General features: G+C 42.0%; 1 protein-coding gene across 1 annotated transcript; it reads left to right on the top strand.

Annotated features, from left to right (window-relative positions):
- On the top strand, positions 1-13,383 carry CGA (glycoprotein hormones, alpha polypeptide). Its single transcript, XM_015858882.2, has 4 exons — positions 1-124; positions 5,988-6,094; positions 6,875-7,059; positions 8,539-13,383. Exons 2-4 carry the CDS (start codon positions 5,995-5,997, stop codon positions 8,614-8,616), a joined length of 363 nt encoding a protein of 120 aa, XP_015714368.1. The 5' UTR covers positions 1-124; positions 5,988-5,994; the 3' UTR covers positions 8,617-13,383.
- Positions 13,384-16,309: the final 2,926 nt, after the last annotated feature.

Below are 16,309 nucleotides of genomic sequence, written 5' to 3' on the forward strand. Positions count from 1 at the left end.
ATAAAAGAAAGATGCAACCTTTTCATACAAAAGGAAGATACATCCACACATCAAGGACGGCTCACATTTGAACATCGTCCTCCGTTTTCTCATCTTTCTGATTTATTCTCATTGAACAAGGGAGGTAATATATTTTTTATTTTCTTTACTGTTAAAGAAGAACAATTACATATTTTTGACATTGTCTTCCCATTCTCTCCAAAAGTTTTCTTCTCCTTCCATTCTGTCAAGGTTTTTACTTTGAAAACTGGCGTGAAGTATTGCATAGGAACTAAGAAATCAGTACTTAGTCTTAAGCTGGCTTTGTAAGCAGCAGAAAACGAGGTTGTAGGATTGCATTACAGCTAAATGGTGATATTTTGTGATTTGTGGTTGGGTCTGGGAACGCTACATTAGTAACCTTGTATTTTTATCCTGGTTCGCAGTATTGCTGTCAGATGTCAAATGTTACACGATTCATGGTGCTAATGTGTTTTAGAGTCTTTAAGTTGCTTGCCATGGTTAAATATCTTAAGGGGGAAAAAAAAAAAAAAAAGAAGTTAGTAAAGATTTCTCAGACTTCACTGGTTTGCTTACAGCTTACAATGTACAAGACAGCCAGAAGTAAGGCACTGGCACTTCATCGTTGCTGTGATATGGCCATACATCACTGCTAAGCACTCTGAAAAGAAGTAAGCACAGTGTGCAGAGTGTTTGGCTCTTGCTGGGCACAGCATCACCACGGTCACCATATAGAACAACATAGAGAGACACCCCAAGTTTTTGCTGGAGACATTAGGTTATTTCATATAGTCAGTACAAAGTTGGCCCGTCTAACAAAGCTCTCTTGCACATCTATGCAAAGACAAAGACCACAGAATTTGAGTAGGAATACTGGTTTCATGGTGTATAGTGTAAATATAAAGACATCCACAGAGTCCCACGCACATGTGAAAAGAAGACCTGTTTGCAGTCGCTGGTGACAGTTTATCCTTGTTGTGGTAACTGGTAAGAGGATAACTTGTTTACAGAAAAATATAAGGTATTTTAAATAGTAAGGCGACACTCTCACTGCTGGGGAAAGTTTAAAATTGCCATCTTTCCAAATATCTTCTAAAATTCACACTTTACATAATCACAATAACCAAATCATAATGTTCCAATAGCTTAAGAAAGATAATGGTTAGCAGAGCAAAGTATAATCTTAATTTAATTTGATTGTGAGGTGGTGTAGGTATTAACTGGGTTAGCAGCATGGGCACAGTCAGAAAAGCAGAATAAAAACATCAAGTAAAATTGCTGTTATATTATCATCATCATCATAGTATCACAGTCTTGTGCGGGTTGGAAGGGACCTTAAAGATCATCGAGTCCAACCCCTGGGATGCGAGCCCCTGTGTAGCAGAGCGGCACTTCTACCACTTGCGCTACAGGGGGGATTCGATTGCTGGACTCAATAGAGGAAGTGCAAATCTGTGCTTTCAATTCCCTTTTTTGGTTAGTTTAATTTAAACGACTTCCCTCTGGGATTGCCTCAGACCCTTTTAATTTACCAAATCATATGCATTCTTAGAGAAATTATAACAAAAAATGCCACAACTTGTTCAGCAAAGAACATGAAGTCACACAGTGGTCAGTCAGTGGCTGTGTTATTGCTACTGAGCCACTGGAGCATCCAAGCTTACCAAAAGGCTCAGGGTGATGTAGAAACAAGGTGTTTTGAAAAGTCTGTCTGTCATCTTCTCCTGCTGGTAAATGAGCCCTTCCAGCTGGCTCCTTGCACTGGGCAATGTGTTGCCCTGCTCTGAGCCCCCAGATGGAGCGGGGCCTGAAGCTAAATTGTGCTTATGTGTCCCAGTACAGGCAAGTCTGCCAACAGTCACACCCCATCTGTAGTGCTGAAAAGAGCACATACGTTAAATAACCTTCAAAGAAAGTTCCTATTTGCTGAAGGGGGAAATCTGATCAATTTACTCAGCACAACTTCATAAATGCAACTGAGCTCAGTTCACTTCCTAAAATGACTGGCAGAATCATATGAATGTTGATTGATGTAAATGGTGTGAAGGTACACCTTGATGTTGTGGACACAGGTGACTTTTGTCCAGGGAGTAGAGCACAGAGAGCTGACAGCTGCCTTTCAGAAACCTGAGACTACTGTTTAAAGCTCCTATGAGGCTACCATGCTATCCACCCTTCACTGTCCTGCATGTTCTCAGTGCAACCACATTGAATTTATTCAGTGGACATGGTCAGATCAAGCTGGCTTGGGTCTGCCCTGAAGATCTAAAAGGAGGAAAGGGAGCACAAAGCTTTCCTTATCACAAAACCTGGATAGTACTGAGTGAGCACTGGATGTGTTAAAGTAAAAGCCCATGGCTGAGCCTATGAGAAAGCTGAAGCAGAGATGCTTGCCTCATATTTGGTGGGCATCACCCCAGGTTGCTGTGGCTGTCCTTTGCCATACAATGCAGCATCATGCAGGCTCCCTTTAACACACGTCTCTAAGTTTCCCATAGGAGATAATCTCAGATGACCACTTCTTGTACTTGGATGGGTTTTTGGTAAAAGCAGTAGCAGAGAGAAATAACCACCAGTAGCATTCAGCCTATATGCATGCACACATTTACTAAACTAGTTTTTTATACTCCTTCCAAATCCTTCCTTCCAGTTCTTCCACAGTTTCTTCCCTTGGGTTTTCTTCAAATTTCACCCTGGCTGCTTTTAGCTCCCTTTTCCTCTGTTTCTTGACAGCATGGACTGACTTGCTGGGTAGGTAGGACTGAGGAGGTAGAGCCACCTGCACCTACCACCCAGCATTTGCCTCCCATTATTGTAAGTTCCTCTCCATCCTTGATCTTTGCTGGACTTGAGATGAATTTCTTATCCCTAATATTTGCTATCTTAGAAAAAGTTTTGTTGCCTCTACTGTGCATTTATAGGTCTCTGACTTGCTCATATACTTTGTTACCTTCCACTTGCTAACTCTGATGAGGCAAGGGCTGTGTTCTCATCATCCTGTCTTTGCTCTCAGCAGCGTCATCTTGGACATGAGCTTTTGTTTGCTATGGGCATGGGCTTCTCTGGTTTTGTTTCCTTCCTTGTCCTGAGTTCAAAGCTCTATTATATGATCAGTGCTCCATAGCAATCTGACTGCTTCCTTCATCATGGTCTGTTTGATCAATGAACCAAGACCTGCTGGATATATCTCTGAGAATTTGTATGGCAATGCAGTGTTCCTCTGCTAATCCATACACTCTTTGTACACATGCCAGTGCTCCAGGCTCACTCAGATGATCATGTCATGCAAGTGGCTTCACTCCTTGGACCACCACAGGTTTGCCTCTCCTTCCATATGCAAGCAGGCATTATTTGTACATTTGCATCATTGTGGCAGTCTCTGCAGGGATTAAGCTGGGGAGGTGCAAGGTCTGAAAAGAAATAGCTTGCCAGTATATGAAGGCTGATTTCATTTAATTATGCTTTGCTTTCTTGATTTTCTACTATATTTTCCTCTTAGGAATGTCAGTGCCCTTTCAAATAGCGTGGCATGCTTAAATAACCTCTACACCAAATCTCAAGATTAATGTCTTTGTTGCTGGCATTATTGTTTTCACTGTCACTGCATTTTTAGAAATGCTTGGTTCCATAGTGGTGTCCCTCCCTGGAGAATATTTATCATGAAGTAGCAGCAATGACTGGAGTGTTTGGAAGAAGAACTCTGAACTTTTTTACCTTGCAAAGCAAGTGACTTTCAGAATCTAGGATGTATCAAGTGTTGTCAGCCTGAGGCCTTATCCTGCCTGTCAGCCATCGTGCTCTTGGGGGACAGTTTCCATCTTTAAAGCCAAGGGGTCAGGTAGCCTGCACAGGCACAGGGAACTGCTTAAAAGCTCCTGCTGTGAGAGCCTGTATGGGGTGCTGCGGGGCCTGCTGTTCAGACACAGCCCAAACACACCTTGTTTGGCTGCTGGCATGGCCTGAGGCTTGACTGCAGGAGCAGGGAGACCTGCATGATCAGATAAGGTTTCTCATAAGGGAAGTGGTGGCTGGGATCTGTGGACTCTGCATGCTGAGAGCTGCCTTGGCTCGCTGTCCCTGGGGGCAGGTAGCAGCGAGTACAGCACTGCTGCACAGCTTCAGCAAAACATCCCCTCCACTGCGGGGAGGGCATGGACAGTGCTGAGCCCAAAGAGGCTCATGGGATGATCTATGAGGGCAGAAAAAGTCCATGAGTGAGAGACTGGGTCCAGAGGAGGGCCACTAAGATGTTCAGAGGGCTGTAGCATCTCTCCTTAAGAGAAAGGTTGAGGGAACTGGGCTTGATTAGCTTGGAGAAGAGAAGGCTCTGGGGAGACCTCATTGTGGCCTTCCAGTACTTGAAGGGAGCATATAAACGGGGAGGGGGAGCGGCTGTTTATGAGGGTGGATAGTGATGGGATAAGGGGGAATGGTTTTAAACTAAGACGGGAAAGTTTGGGTTAGATATCAGGAGGAAGTTTTTCACCCAGAGAGTGGTGACGCGCTGGAGCAGGTTGCCCAAGGAGGTTGTGGGTGCCCCATCCCTGCAGGCATTCAAGGCCAGGCTGGATGTGGCTCTGGGCAGCCTGGTCTGGTGGTTGGTGACCCTGCACATAGCAGGGGTGTTGAAACTAGATGGTCATAGTGGCCCTTTTCAACCCAGGCCATTCAGTGATTCTATGAAGTAGTCCCACTGGGTGGAATTATGCTGACATTTGCAGACTTTATTCCTAAATGGGGCATCCTCACACTTGTTTTAGGCTAACTCAGATCTTACCTACCTTTCCATTATGAAGTGTCATGTCACAGGCACATGACATTATATCTTGCTGAAAAGAAACATTACCCTTTACAACTTTTTTTATTTTTATTTTTATTTATTTTTTTTTATTATTTTAATTTTAATTTTTTATTTTTTTATTTTATTTTTATTTGTTTGTTTCTGACCAAGCTGGTACGAGCCAAGAACAACTTGAAAGATCTGTGGTAGTTATCAAAAGCGTCCTGCTAATCTACATGTAGCGTTTACTTAGGTATGAACAGGGATGGAACTGTTTTTTGTCCTCCATGAAATCTTACTGGTAATAGTAATCATAACAATAACAGTAACAACAACAACAACAATAATAATAATAATAATAATAACAACAATAATAATAATAATAAAAGAGAGAGAATTTGGGATGATTCATATGGCCACAGCTTATATGTACTGCATCTTTAATGTTATGGATTTTATTAATTCATATCTGAGATATACTTTACTTCATGGTGTAGATTTGATCTGGATCAAATATAGCCACAAAACTGTATGTCGGAGAACAGAGAAGATGTGATACAACTTTTATAGCCACTTCATCTCATATATTAGCTGCACAAGGACAGATGTGCCATGTAGCATATGCTTTCTTGCACAAAATTAATCCCCTGTAAAGATTTTAAAAGTTTGAACCAAGCAAGGTGTGTTTATACCAAAACAGCTTTCTGTATTCTTCATTTGATTTGTTAATCAGAACTCAAAAGGCAATCTACAGTGCCAGTAAAACAAAGCCTGATGCAGATCTCAGTCTGGAAGGTGATGATGACTCTGAACTTGCTGTGACGCTCCTGACGAGGCCTCTGTACTGCAGTCCTGGATTTACAGATTCTGTTGTCTCTTCCATAAATGTTTGCTGTCTTTTCTCCACTCTACCATAAATATTAGACAGTTAAAGTATTTGAGGTTTATATGCTATGGTTTATGTTCATGTTCATAAAATATTGTAAAGGCCAGAAGGAGAGGTACATTTTTGTTATGAAAGTGGTGATAAAGTCAATCTTCTGAGGCTATGAAATGCACATCGGTGTACTACACTCTCAGTTTCTGCTCATGGTTTTAAATTGTCCCTGTTACTTCTCCTGAATGCTGTATTAGAGTGTAGCCTAGATGCTGGTACTGTACTCAGTGTGAAACAGTCCTTTAAAAATGTGCTTATTTGTATTTCCAGAAAGATCATGGATTGCTACAGGAAGTATGCAGCTGTCACTTTGACCATTTTGTCTGTATTTCTGCATCTTCTTCATACTTTCCCAGATGGAGAATTTCTCATGCAGGGTAAGCTACACTCAGCATTCAGAAATAGGACAGCTGTAAAGAGCAGCAATTAAACTTGTTTTATAAATGTGGTCATAAATATTATAATTCTATTACATTTATTGATGTTTGGATGTTGAGTGCTACGTTTTGATGACCAAGTTTGGTGGGCTCCTCTGCCTGCTACTCTTCCTTTCCATTGCTGGGTCTCTGTATTGACTGTAGCCTTTGGTCTCATAATCTGAAATGTACACATTTTGGTAAAAACCCATTTTCACACTTAAAAATATTTGATTTTTAATAGTGTGGAGCATTTGCCTTCTGCCAATTGATTTTCTTCAATAAGTTTTGAGCAGAATAGAAGAAAATGCAAGCTATATAAATCCTGAAGTCACCAGGCATTTTTTTAATTCACAGATAACTGAGTGTTACTTTAAAACAGGCACCATCTAGGAAGCACTAGCAAATACTGCTGTTACTAACTATCCATAGCTAATAGATGTTATAGGTAGAACTACTGTAGTATGCTTACTGTAAAAATGCTATCAATGAAACTAAGAAAGAAGAGAAAAGAAATGCTTGTGCCTTACGTGGAAAGACGCACTCTAGTTTTACAAGCAGAGAATGTTGTGAAGATGAAGGACCCTGAAGAGGAGAGCTTTTGTTTCTGTGCTTTTCAGTTCTGCATGCATCAAAAAGCAGAATGCAGCCAATACTTTCTCTTACTGCCCATGCTTCCTCTTTCTCTTTGAAGATGAATGACCATCAAGTAAAAGTCTTTTCTGTATGTTTTTATGGCAGGTTGTCCAGAGTGCAAGCTAGGGGAGAACAGGTTCTTTTCAAAACCAGGAGCCCCCATTTACCAGTGCACTGGGTGCTGTTTCTCCCGGGCCTATCCCACTCCAATGAGATCCAAGAAGACCATGCTTGTTCCAAAGAACATTACATCAGAAGCAACGTGCTGCGTAGCAAAGGCTTTCACCAAGGTGAGAATGTAATTGAGACCAGTTAAGCTTCTTTTAGGAAGCAATGTGTAAGCGAAGCAGCAAATAGAAAATAATATGCTTTTGCTGGAGGGCACTGAGCAGCTATTTAAGGGAAACATCCTTGGTACTTATAAAATATACACTTGTGATCATTTGTTGTTTTTTTAAAAAGAAAATAAAATGTTAACCAGTACCAACTCTGATATTCAGTTGGGTATGGAGACTGGTGGAGTGCCACTGATTTCAGTGAAACCACTGTGACTCTGACTCATGATGCATGAATTGGATTTTTTGTCCATTCATTTTTAACTCTGCTGGATGCGTATCCTCTCCTTAAATGTCATTAAGTGTGGATTTGATTTTAATAAGTTGCTTTCCTTACTTCTTTCCTGCATAAGCAGGAGTCCTCTGAGAACGTGCCTGGTCAATACTATCAATTACATACATGGGAATGAGGGACCAAAACCATCTGTACTCATTAGATTAATTGAGATTGTGTTTACTTTTAATAGTATAACCGGGAGGGAACTGTAAACATGTGCAGCTACTTTGAGCATTTAACAGTCCCATCTGGAAGGTTCTCCTAAAGAGAGATTCTGCAAAAGCTGATTATTTTGGGAGCAATTCAGCTCCAGGTGAAGAAACCTTAAATTGATGTAATCAGTGGTGAGCTAGCTGATGCAAGCCAAGGTTGTATGGTGATCTGAATCATGTTCACTGAGTGTGTTGATGAGGGGCTCAGTTCAATTACTGGCTCACAGGTTTGGTGCTATTTGAGATACCCTGGGGTACTCAAGACATCTGTGTATAGCTGGCAGACACGGGACCCATAAAAGACCTTCTGGAGTGGCAGCTGGGAGCTTGGTGGGATCCCATCTGATGTCTGAAAGGGCAATCAGACTTTCTGTGTATGCAGCTGGACAGAGCCCCGGGTCTCTGCTGGCTGCAGTGTGAGCCCAAATACATGGCTCACCTATAGATAAATGTATTTGAAAGCGTTTTAGCTCTTCTTCTTGGCAGAGCATAGATGTTTTTTTAGACCACCAATGTTATGCTTGCCCTGAGGCAGGAAACAAAATTTGGCTGAGATTAAAAATAGCTCATGGTGCTCATGCTTTCTGTTTTTATAATCTCCATGTGAAGCATGTAAAGGATACTTCCTGATTTGTCATAGATTGGTTGAGTAACACTTCTTTGAAAAACAGACACTTTAAAATGTGCCAAATTAAGGACACCAGGCTACATGTTGTTGTTGAAAACCATCTCATTACAGCTCCAAAAGCCACTGATGATGAAACTTTACAGATTGGCATTCAGAGGCCATTCTAGTTCACATACTCCTTGGAGCCAGTGTACTGCTGGGGGTTAAAAAGGCTTTGGAAATCTTTTGCTTGAGATTGCAGTTTTAACTGTGTAGCTAATCCAAATTATTTTCTTTCTCATGTGTGTGTTTTCTTTTCTTTTCTTTTTTTTTTTAAGATTACCCTTAAGGACAATGTGAAGATAGAGAACCACACAGACTGTCACTGCAGTACCTGCTACTATCATAAATCTTAAAGCCTGTCTGTTTGTTAATGATCAAGGACAACGGTGAATGGAATATTTGTTGTTCAGCTTTTATAGCACCGCCGTGTATAATCTTGTGTTTTCTGGGCAAGACACCGAGTAGACTTGTGAATGAGATGGATGGCTGTTTTATTTCCTCTTTGCTTCTTCATGCATTTAAGTAAGTTTAACTATTTCCATTAGGGATTAGATGCAGCACTTGCATGACAACCATAAGCTTGATCTGTTTTTAAAATAAACTGTCAGATAAAAAGTCAATGTTTCGTGAGGAAAAATGATGATTTCATAGCTTAACAAAAGAGAGATTTTGTACTACATTTTTAGGTTTGTTTGTTTTTGTGGTAGAGGGAGGAAGGAGGAAGAGAGGGATGAGAAAGGGGCAGGAAAAGAAACAGTAATTTCCCCTCATTCATTGAGTGGTTTGTTTTATTTCTAAACACAACATTTTCTTTTTCTTGCTTCTTTGCTGTTTTTTTTACTTTGGCATAAAGCTTAACAGCAATCTGTGCAACATGCTCTGCCTTTCTGTGACATCTTTGATTTTGCTTGGAATTTAATCTTCTCCCATATCAATAAATGGATGCAGAAGGTGATGTTGCAAAGTGCTATGCAGTGTAGTGGTGCTAGAGGACAGGCACGGCACATCTGTATTAGCTATTTAACGTGTGGCTGAGCAGCATGGCATTGGGCTTTAGTAATTCTCAAATGCAATGTGCCAGACTGAGATATACAAATGAGAAAGGAACGGATTGTGTTAGGTCAGAAATGGACCACAGAATATGTATTTAGAATAGATGAACTTCAAGTTTTAAATGGGGATTTTAGAGATAGCGCTTGTTTGGTTGTAGGTTGGAGCAGGGCATCTGCTTCTGAATCTGCAGCCTGCCCATATGAACATGAAATAAATTAATTCCACTTGTTTTAACCCAAATATATGGAATGAGAATGTCAGTCCTGCTGTGATCACTGAATGCAAAGGTTTAAATGTCCAAACATTTAAACATGTCCAAAATGTCTCCAAACACCTTCAATATATTTGTGGGTATTTCCCTGCAGCAGATACTGTTAGGGTAGCGATGCAGATGTGTAACACAGCTTCTGATAGAGAAAGAGAAGGGTACTTTGGGGTGAGGCTGTGAGTACAGCTGCTCGCCTCAGGGCATGGCTATGGCTGATGTCTTCTGCAGTCCTAAATGACAGACCTGCAGGGCTAGGTTGTGATGGGGCCCTGGAGCAGCCCAGGACTGGCAGGATCTAATCATGGCTTAAATCTACTGTACACTGATATTTTGTCTATGATAAGTTTGTTTCAGTATTGCTTTTGTTCAAAGGGGAGGTAGTCCAGTAGGGTGGTCTTTAGTATGAATTTAATAACATCAGCAGAAAAGGTTTTCATATTGAGAAGTCTAATCTCTCACTCCGGATCATCGCTCAATACATTATAGGAATACATGTCAAGCAGCCACTAAAGCTGACTCACAATTCCAACCTGTTGTGCAATTTTATTAAATATGATTGATGCAGATACTTTCACAGGGGATCTGGATCCTGCCTGGGATTTCTAGGCAACGAGAGAGGAGTGATCTGAAGCTGCAAGCTGATTGCCTTTGAGAATGGCATTGTAATTTCTCATAACTTTGACAGGATGGAGAATACATTTTCCGAGGTTGCTTTGCAGTGGAGATGTGACTTTTTGCCCTGTGAAACATCTCCTTGGGTAGACTCTGAGTCAAGTGAGATCCTTCAGCAGCGTCTTTTACCGGATGGTCTGTTTGTCCCTGTGCTGCTCACAAGAGCAGGTTGGTGACATGATGAAGTTCTGTTTGCATCTATTGAAGCAACTGTCATCTTTTTCATAGTGAAATAATAGAAATACTGAAAAATGGTAACAAATTAGAGACCCACACTTTGAAGAAAACATGAGATGCTGAAGCCCTGTATCATTTTGGAATGACTGTTCTGCTTTACGTTCCCCGTGGCTCATTCCCTCTTGCTTGTACAGAACCACTTACTCCTCAGTTTCTCAACTCACAGGTCCCCCTCCCCTCTGAAGTATCAAGGGCTAGCAAAGTGCTTATTGTAAGAGCATGTGGAATGTGCGAGCACCCCCTTCATTACCTTATCTGGTTAAAGCCCTTCAGTCTGAAAGAAACACCGCTTAACAAGGAAAGTAATAAATTAAACACTGAGGTACACAAATCTAGCAGCAGGTGATAAGGGAGACAATGACAAAGAGCAGACCCTTTCAGCCTGTGACCAATGGGCTGTTACCAATGGGCCCTGGGGTGGTGAAGGGATGGTGGTAGCAGCCTAAGCTTTGTGACTGCTGAGAAATGGAGAATAAGACTGACTTGGGGAGATATCTGAGGGAGGCTTGTGGGGCTGTGCAAGGCTTACTGCGGGGTATCAGGAAGAGCTCACTTAGAGAAAGGACCAGAGGTGGAAGAAGGAGTAGCAGTAGTCAGGGGGATTGGGGTGAACTGGGGAGGAGACTGAACTGTTTATCTGTGCATGTGAGTGTGAAAAGCAAAGCGGCAGCTAGGAAAGTGGTGGTGCTCAGTGAGTGAGCTTGTGCATGGTCAGGGCCAGGAAATACATTGCTGCATGTCATGAGAAAGCTAATGTAGTTGACCGTAATAGAGAATGAGTAGTTGAGAAGCTGCTTGGGATATGAACAGGAATAGAAGCTGGAAGGCAACATAGACACATACCTATAAGGGCTAAATGCCAAATTTCCAGTAGAAATGGAAAACAGAAAGAAAAGTACAATATAGATTCCTTGTGTTAGAAAATGGCTGGGACAGAGGGTGGATCAGTTCTATACATTTAAGAGGGGCGCTGAGACAAGAGATCAGAAAATCAGAAGAGTCTGATCTCTTGTTTGTGCCAATAGCCAGCGTGCAGCTTCTGTGTTTCAGCACGAGGATGGAGATAAAATGAAGTCCTTGTCAGTGTGGTTTATAAGCAGCAGTGAATCAGTCAGGCTAATACTGCAGATTAAAAATGCTGAAGATCATGTGGGCTGAAGGTATAAATGATACGTTTTTACTGTCACGGTGACCTATTTAAACCTACATCACCATGGCCCTAATAACAAAATTCATTCTGTGCACAGAGAAGCTTTCTGACAAAGCTCTGTTTGCTGAGGGCTTGTGCCCAGCCTCACTGAGGAACATTTTGCTGCGTCCTCAGCAGATCTCTCCCTTTGTGGAGATCTGAAGTATTTACCTATTGACCAAAAAATGCTCAAAACCAAACTAGGGGTTAAAGTGCTGCTGAGGAGCAGATGTGTGGATGGTGAGTGTGGGTGCCTCCCTGCTGGAAGCTGTGATGATTTGGAGGTATTGCAATTTCCATTCCCCAGCTGACAAGATCAGGAGGGGTGAGCTCTCAGTAGGAAGATAAAGGCTGTGAGCTGTAGGGATTTTAATGAAATGAAATTTGTGACAAGGCCTCCTACTCTTTGCAAGTCTGAGAAGCTGCAAATTAGCAGGAGCCTTCCTTTCCTCATCCTTCACCCTGTCTAAACAATGATTTTAAACAGCGGTCAGGGAGAAAGGGAAGCTTATCCCAGAATCTTTGCTGGCCAAGTGCAGACTGCATGGCTCCCCTTTGCAGCAGGGTGAAAGAGGGCTGCTCAGATGAGCCTGGAAGTCAACTGAATACATGTATGTACAGAAGAAGCCTCCACAGTGGGAGAGAAGGCCATCTGGCTATGTCAGAGAGCATTGCCATGAAGAAAGAGAGATGAAAATAGCTTTAGGGAATATGCAAACACATTTTGTGATGGATTAAAACCAATGATTCATTAGTGTCTGGAGGATTCCCCCTTGAAGGGGTTTCCCTATTGCTCTGCAGTTTCCCGTGCTTCTGGCATAAGGTAACTAAACCCAGCAACTGGCTACAGTCACATACACAACCACTGCTTATGCATCATACATTCACTATACTACATGTGCACAGTCACTGTCCTGCCAGGCCATTGGGCATATTGATAGAAACCAATGTTCCTTGGGTTGAGGGAAACAGCAAAAAAGCAGGGTATTTTTTGCTTTGTTTTGTGGGGTTTCTTTTTCTGGGGGGGAAGGGGTTGTTTGCTAGATGGTGTATGTCGGGGGGAAGGAGAGTGGTGATAAGGCTTCAGCTCAGTGTAATTTCTTGGGAATTTATCTTCTATTTATTTGATAATTTGTTCCTCAAAATCATCTGTCTGTCTTCGCAGTGTGGTTGTTCCAAAAGCATTAAAAATGCCTTTCTGGTCACAGCATTCATCTGTGTAGCCCAAGGATTCTTTCTGACTCTGGCCGTATCAGATGCTGCTTTAGGGCAAAATAAAAGGCTGGCCACTTCTTGCAGACATTTCCCTTTGTATCCTTCTCAGTATCCACATTTGATTTTTGGGAGTATTAGAGAGTTCTTTTTTTCCTTGTCCTTTTTGTTGCTACTCATGGACTCCTTTTCTATGAATTTATCTAGACCCATTTGAAGCTGCTGCTATTATCTGCCTCCATAACCTCCTGTCACAGTAAGTTACAGAATTGTGAAAAAAGTACCCACTTTAATCTGTTTTAAACTAATCTCCTAGATATTGCTTTCATGATTTTATAATCCACAATCATTTTTCTTCTCTGTGTTTTCCTCTCCGTGACAAAGAGCCCGGTATTTCTAGGTTCTCCCGTTAGGCAGCCGTTGGATCATTTTCCTTGCTTTTCTCTGTACCAGCTTTAACTCTTCTGCATCCTTCCTCAGCTGCAAAGGGCAAGTCATGAACTGTCCTCAACTGGGGTTAATCCAAACTTAGAAACGGCAGCAAAACAATGCCCTCTGACTCGTTCTTGGGACCCTTTTCTAATATATTGTTTTGGCTTCTCCTGACAACCAGAGCCTTGTGAATGATTACATTTAAGATCTTTTTTCCCCTTCTTTTTTGACATGCTGCTGTTAGTTCTGTATCCAGCATGCTGTAGGCGTTGCTGGGATTATTTTTTCCCTAGCTGCATTACCTTACATTTATCTGAAGCCTATCTGGCATATATTTGCCCATTTAGTTGTGTGTGGTCTTCCTGGAGTTCTTAATCAGCACAGCATTTGGCTGCCTGGAAGAGTTTAATACAATCTGTAAACCTGGAAATCTTATTGTGGGTTTCCTTCACTCTGATGGGTGTGTTGGATGGAACTGGTTCTAGCATTTTTTCCTGAAAAGTAAAAAGCCACATTAAGCCTATCCTCCATTTCCTATCCCTTAGCCAGGTTTCACTTCATAACAGAAACCTTTTTTCCAACTCTGTGGCAACCTAAGTTCCTTTCAAAGCACTCTTCCAGCATGTTTTTGGCACGTCTCCGCTTTCTGTATTGTTTTGATTGTAAAACACTCCAAATCTTGGCACCCAGCTAAAGCTTCAACTTGACACGGGCTGAACAGTTGCCTTCATGCTGGGTTTGGGGTCAGGTCTGCTCACAGCGAAGTCAGTTTTCCTTTCTAAAAAGATCAATGAGTAGATATACTCCTTTGGACCAAACCTAGAGATAATTAGGCTCCGAGAATGCCAGACCTGAGTTTCCTGGCTGGGTCTCCACTTCCAGCACCTCCATATGGAGAGATCTCAGAGGAGGCTGGTGCCAGAAATAAAACCACTGCTCTCACCGCAGCTCCTGTCCCCACCTCTCCTCCTTCCAGAAGTGATTAAAGAAAGGTCACTTTCTAGCCTATATCAACATAAGAGCTTCCACCCCACACAGGCACAGCTCAGCTCATGGTGCTGGAGGAGCCAACATGCCTTTATTATCTCTCTATTTTTTTCCTTTCCATTTCTCCCCCTTCATCACTCTCTGCCCATTTTCTCCCTAGTGATACTTGGGTTGGTGCAGAGACTCATCAGTTCTCACCCTCAGCACACAGTGCTCAAGGTTGTTCTTCCTTGTCTTCACTCCTTTACAACAGTGTACAGTCATTAATTTGCCATGTAAGACAAGGTCAGACAAGGCAAGGAAGGAAGAATTATATTTTTTCCCTTCCAGTTTCTGAGTTGACTTGAAATAGTTGTTTTTACATGTGTTTGTCATTTCAGTTGTGTTATATCTTTATCCTAAGAGGTTCATAATGTTCTTTTCATGCAGATATCCTCCCAGAGGAGTATGCAACAACAAAACAATTCTGAAAATGAATTAATGTGCAAAAGATTGGTCTGTGTGTTTTTGAAAAGACAGAAAGGGATCCTTGGAGCCCAGGAGAAGGGGTTCCAGCTGATGGGGCCTCCCAGTGGAGAGCTGTAAGTGGGCAGATGAAACACCTCTAATATTCCAGTTAAAAGAGATGGCAAATTGTGTGGCCATTAGGAACATCTGCTACTATGGATGCAGAGCACATCCAGCTCTTCAAGAAGGAGGCTGGCCCTATAGATATTAGAGCTGCTATTTTCCTTTGTTGAGTTTAGGTTAGCTTAAGTATGGTGGGGTTTTCTTCAGTTTGGTACTTGAATAACTGTTTCTTGATTTTACTGATTCTTTTCCATCCCGAACAGATGAGAAAACATTGTCTTGTTCTGGATGTGTTGACCATAGAGAGTGAAAGGAGATAAAAAAAAAAGCTGAGTGCTCATATCAAGGTAGCTGGGGGAGATGATCATAGAATCACGGAATGGCTTAGGTTGAAAGAGACCTTAAAGCCCAGTTCAATTCTCTTCTATGGGCAGGGTGCCACCCACCAGATCAGCCTGCCCAGGGCCCTGTCCAACTTGGCCTTGAATGCCTACAGTGATGGGGCATCCACAGCTTCTCAGGGCAGCCTGTGCCGGCTCCTCACTACTCTCGTTAATGTTTAGCTTTACAGTGAGGACAGGCCTTTCTGCACTCCACATGGTCAGCACACCCCAGGGCACCATTGGCCCACTGATTTTTTGTTGGTGCCATGAGTGCAACGCTTCTGTGAAGGGTTTGGGAACAGGTGTGGTTTTGCGATGGTCTGTTGATGAGTTGCAGATCAGCTCAGGAAGGAGCTGTCATTTCTTACTTCTGAACTGAGTATTAAGGTGCTGCAGGAAAACTTGGTGGCAACATTTCATATCAGCTGATGTGACTCACTACACTGGAATAGCCACAAGCACAGCAACAAAGGTTTTTTGCTTCTGGGCTGCCCAATTGGAGAGTTGCTCAGGGCTGAAGAAAACGCTGGGAATCTTAATTGAGGAATGTGTTAAAACAATGCCTTTGCTGTATACATAATCACTCTAGAGAAATGATCGTGTACTTGAACTGTGCTTTGTAGTTTCTAAACCCAAATTTGCAGTCAAATTTTGATACTCTTTTGATACTTACAGTTAAAGCTCTGCCCTTGACATTTCCTTTTTCTTCTGTTTCATATTACACTTCAGTATAAAATATCAAGTAAAGTTGTTACTGTTTTCTTACAGGAATAAAGTGTGGTTTTCTGCTTTTGTTATTTTAAACCATCATTTCAATGGGCTAGGCAAAAAAATCTTGTAGACTGTAGTTTGAGGATATAAACCACAGCACCCACTTCCACCTCTTCAGGTAACATAACCTCCAGCAGCCTGGTCCCAAGAAGGCAATAATGAGCCTTAGTGTGACTGAAACCAGTCAGCCACCACCAGCCACTGTGTCAGCAAGTAGAGTGATTGGAGGTTTCACAAGGCAGACTTAGAAAAATGAAAGAGGGAATTAAAAT

The sequence above is a fragment of the Coturnix japonica genome, chromosome 3 (genome assembly GCF_001577835.2).
Source record: "Coturnix japonica isolate 7356 chromosome 3, Coturnix japonica 2.1, whole genome shotgun sequence".
Taxonomy (NCBI): domain Eukaryota; kingdom Metazoa; phylum Chordata; class Aves; order Galliformes; family Phasianidae; genus Coturnix; species Coturnix japonica.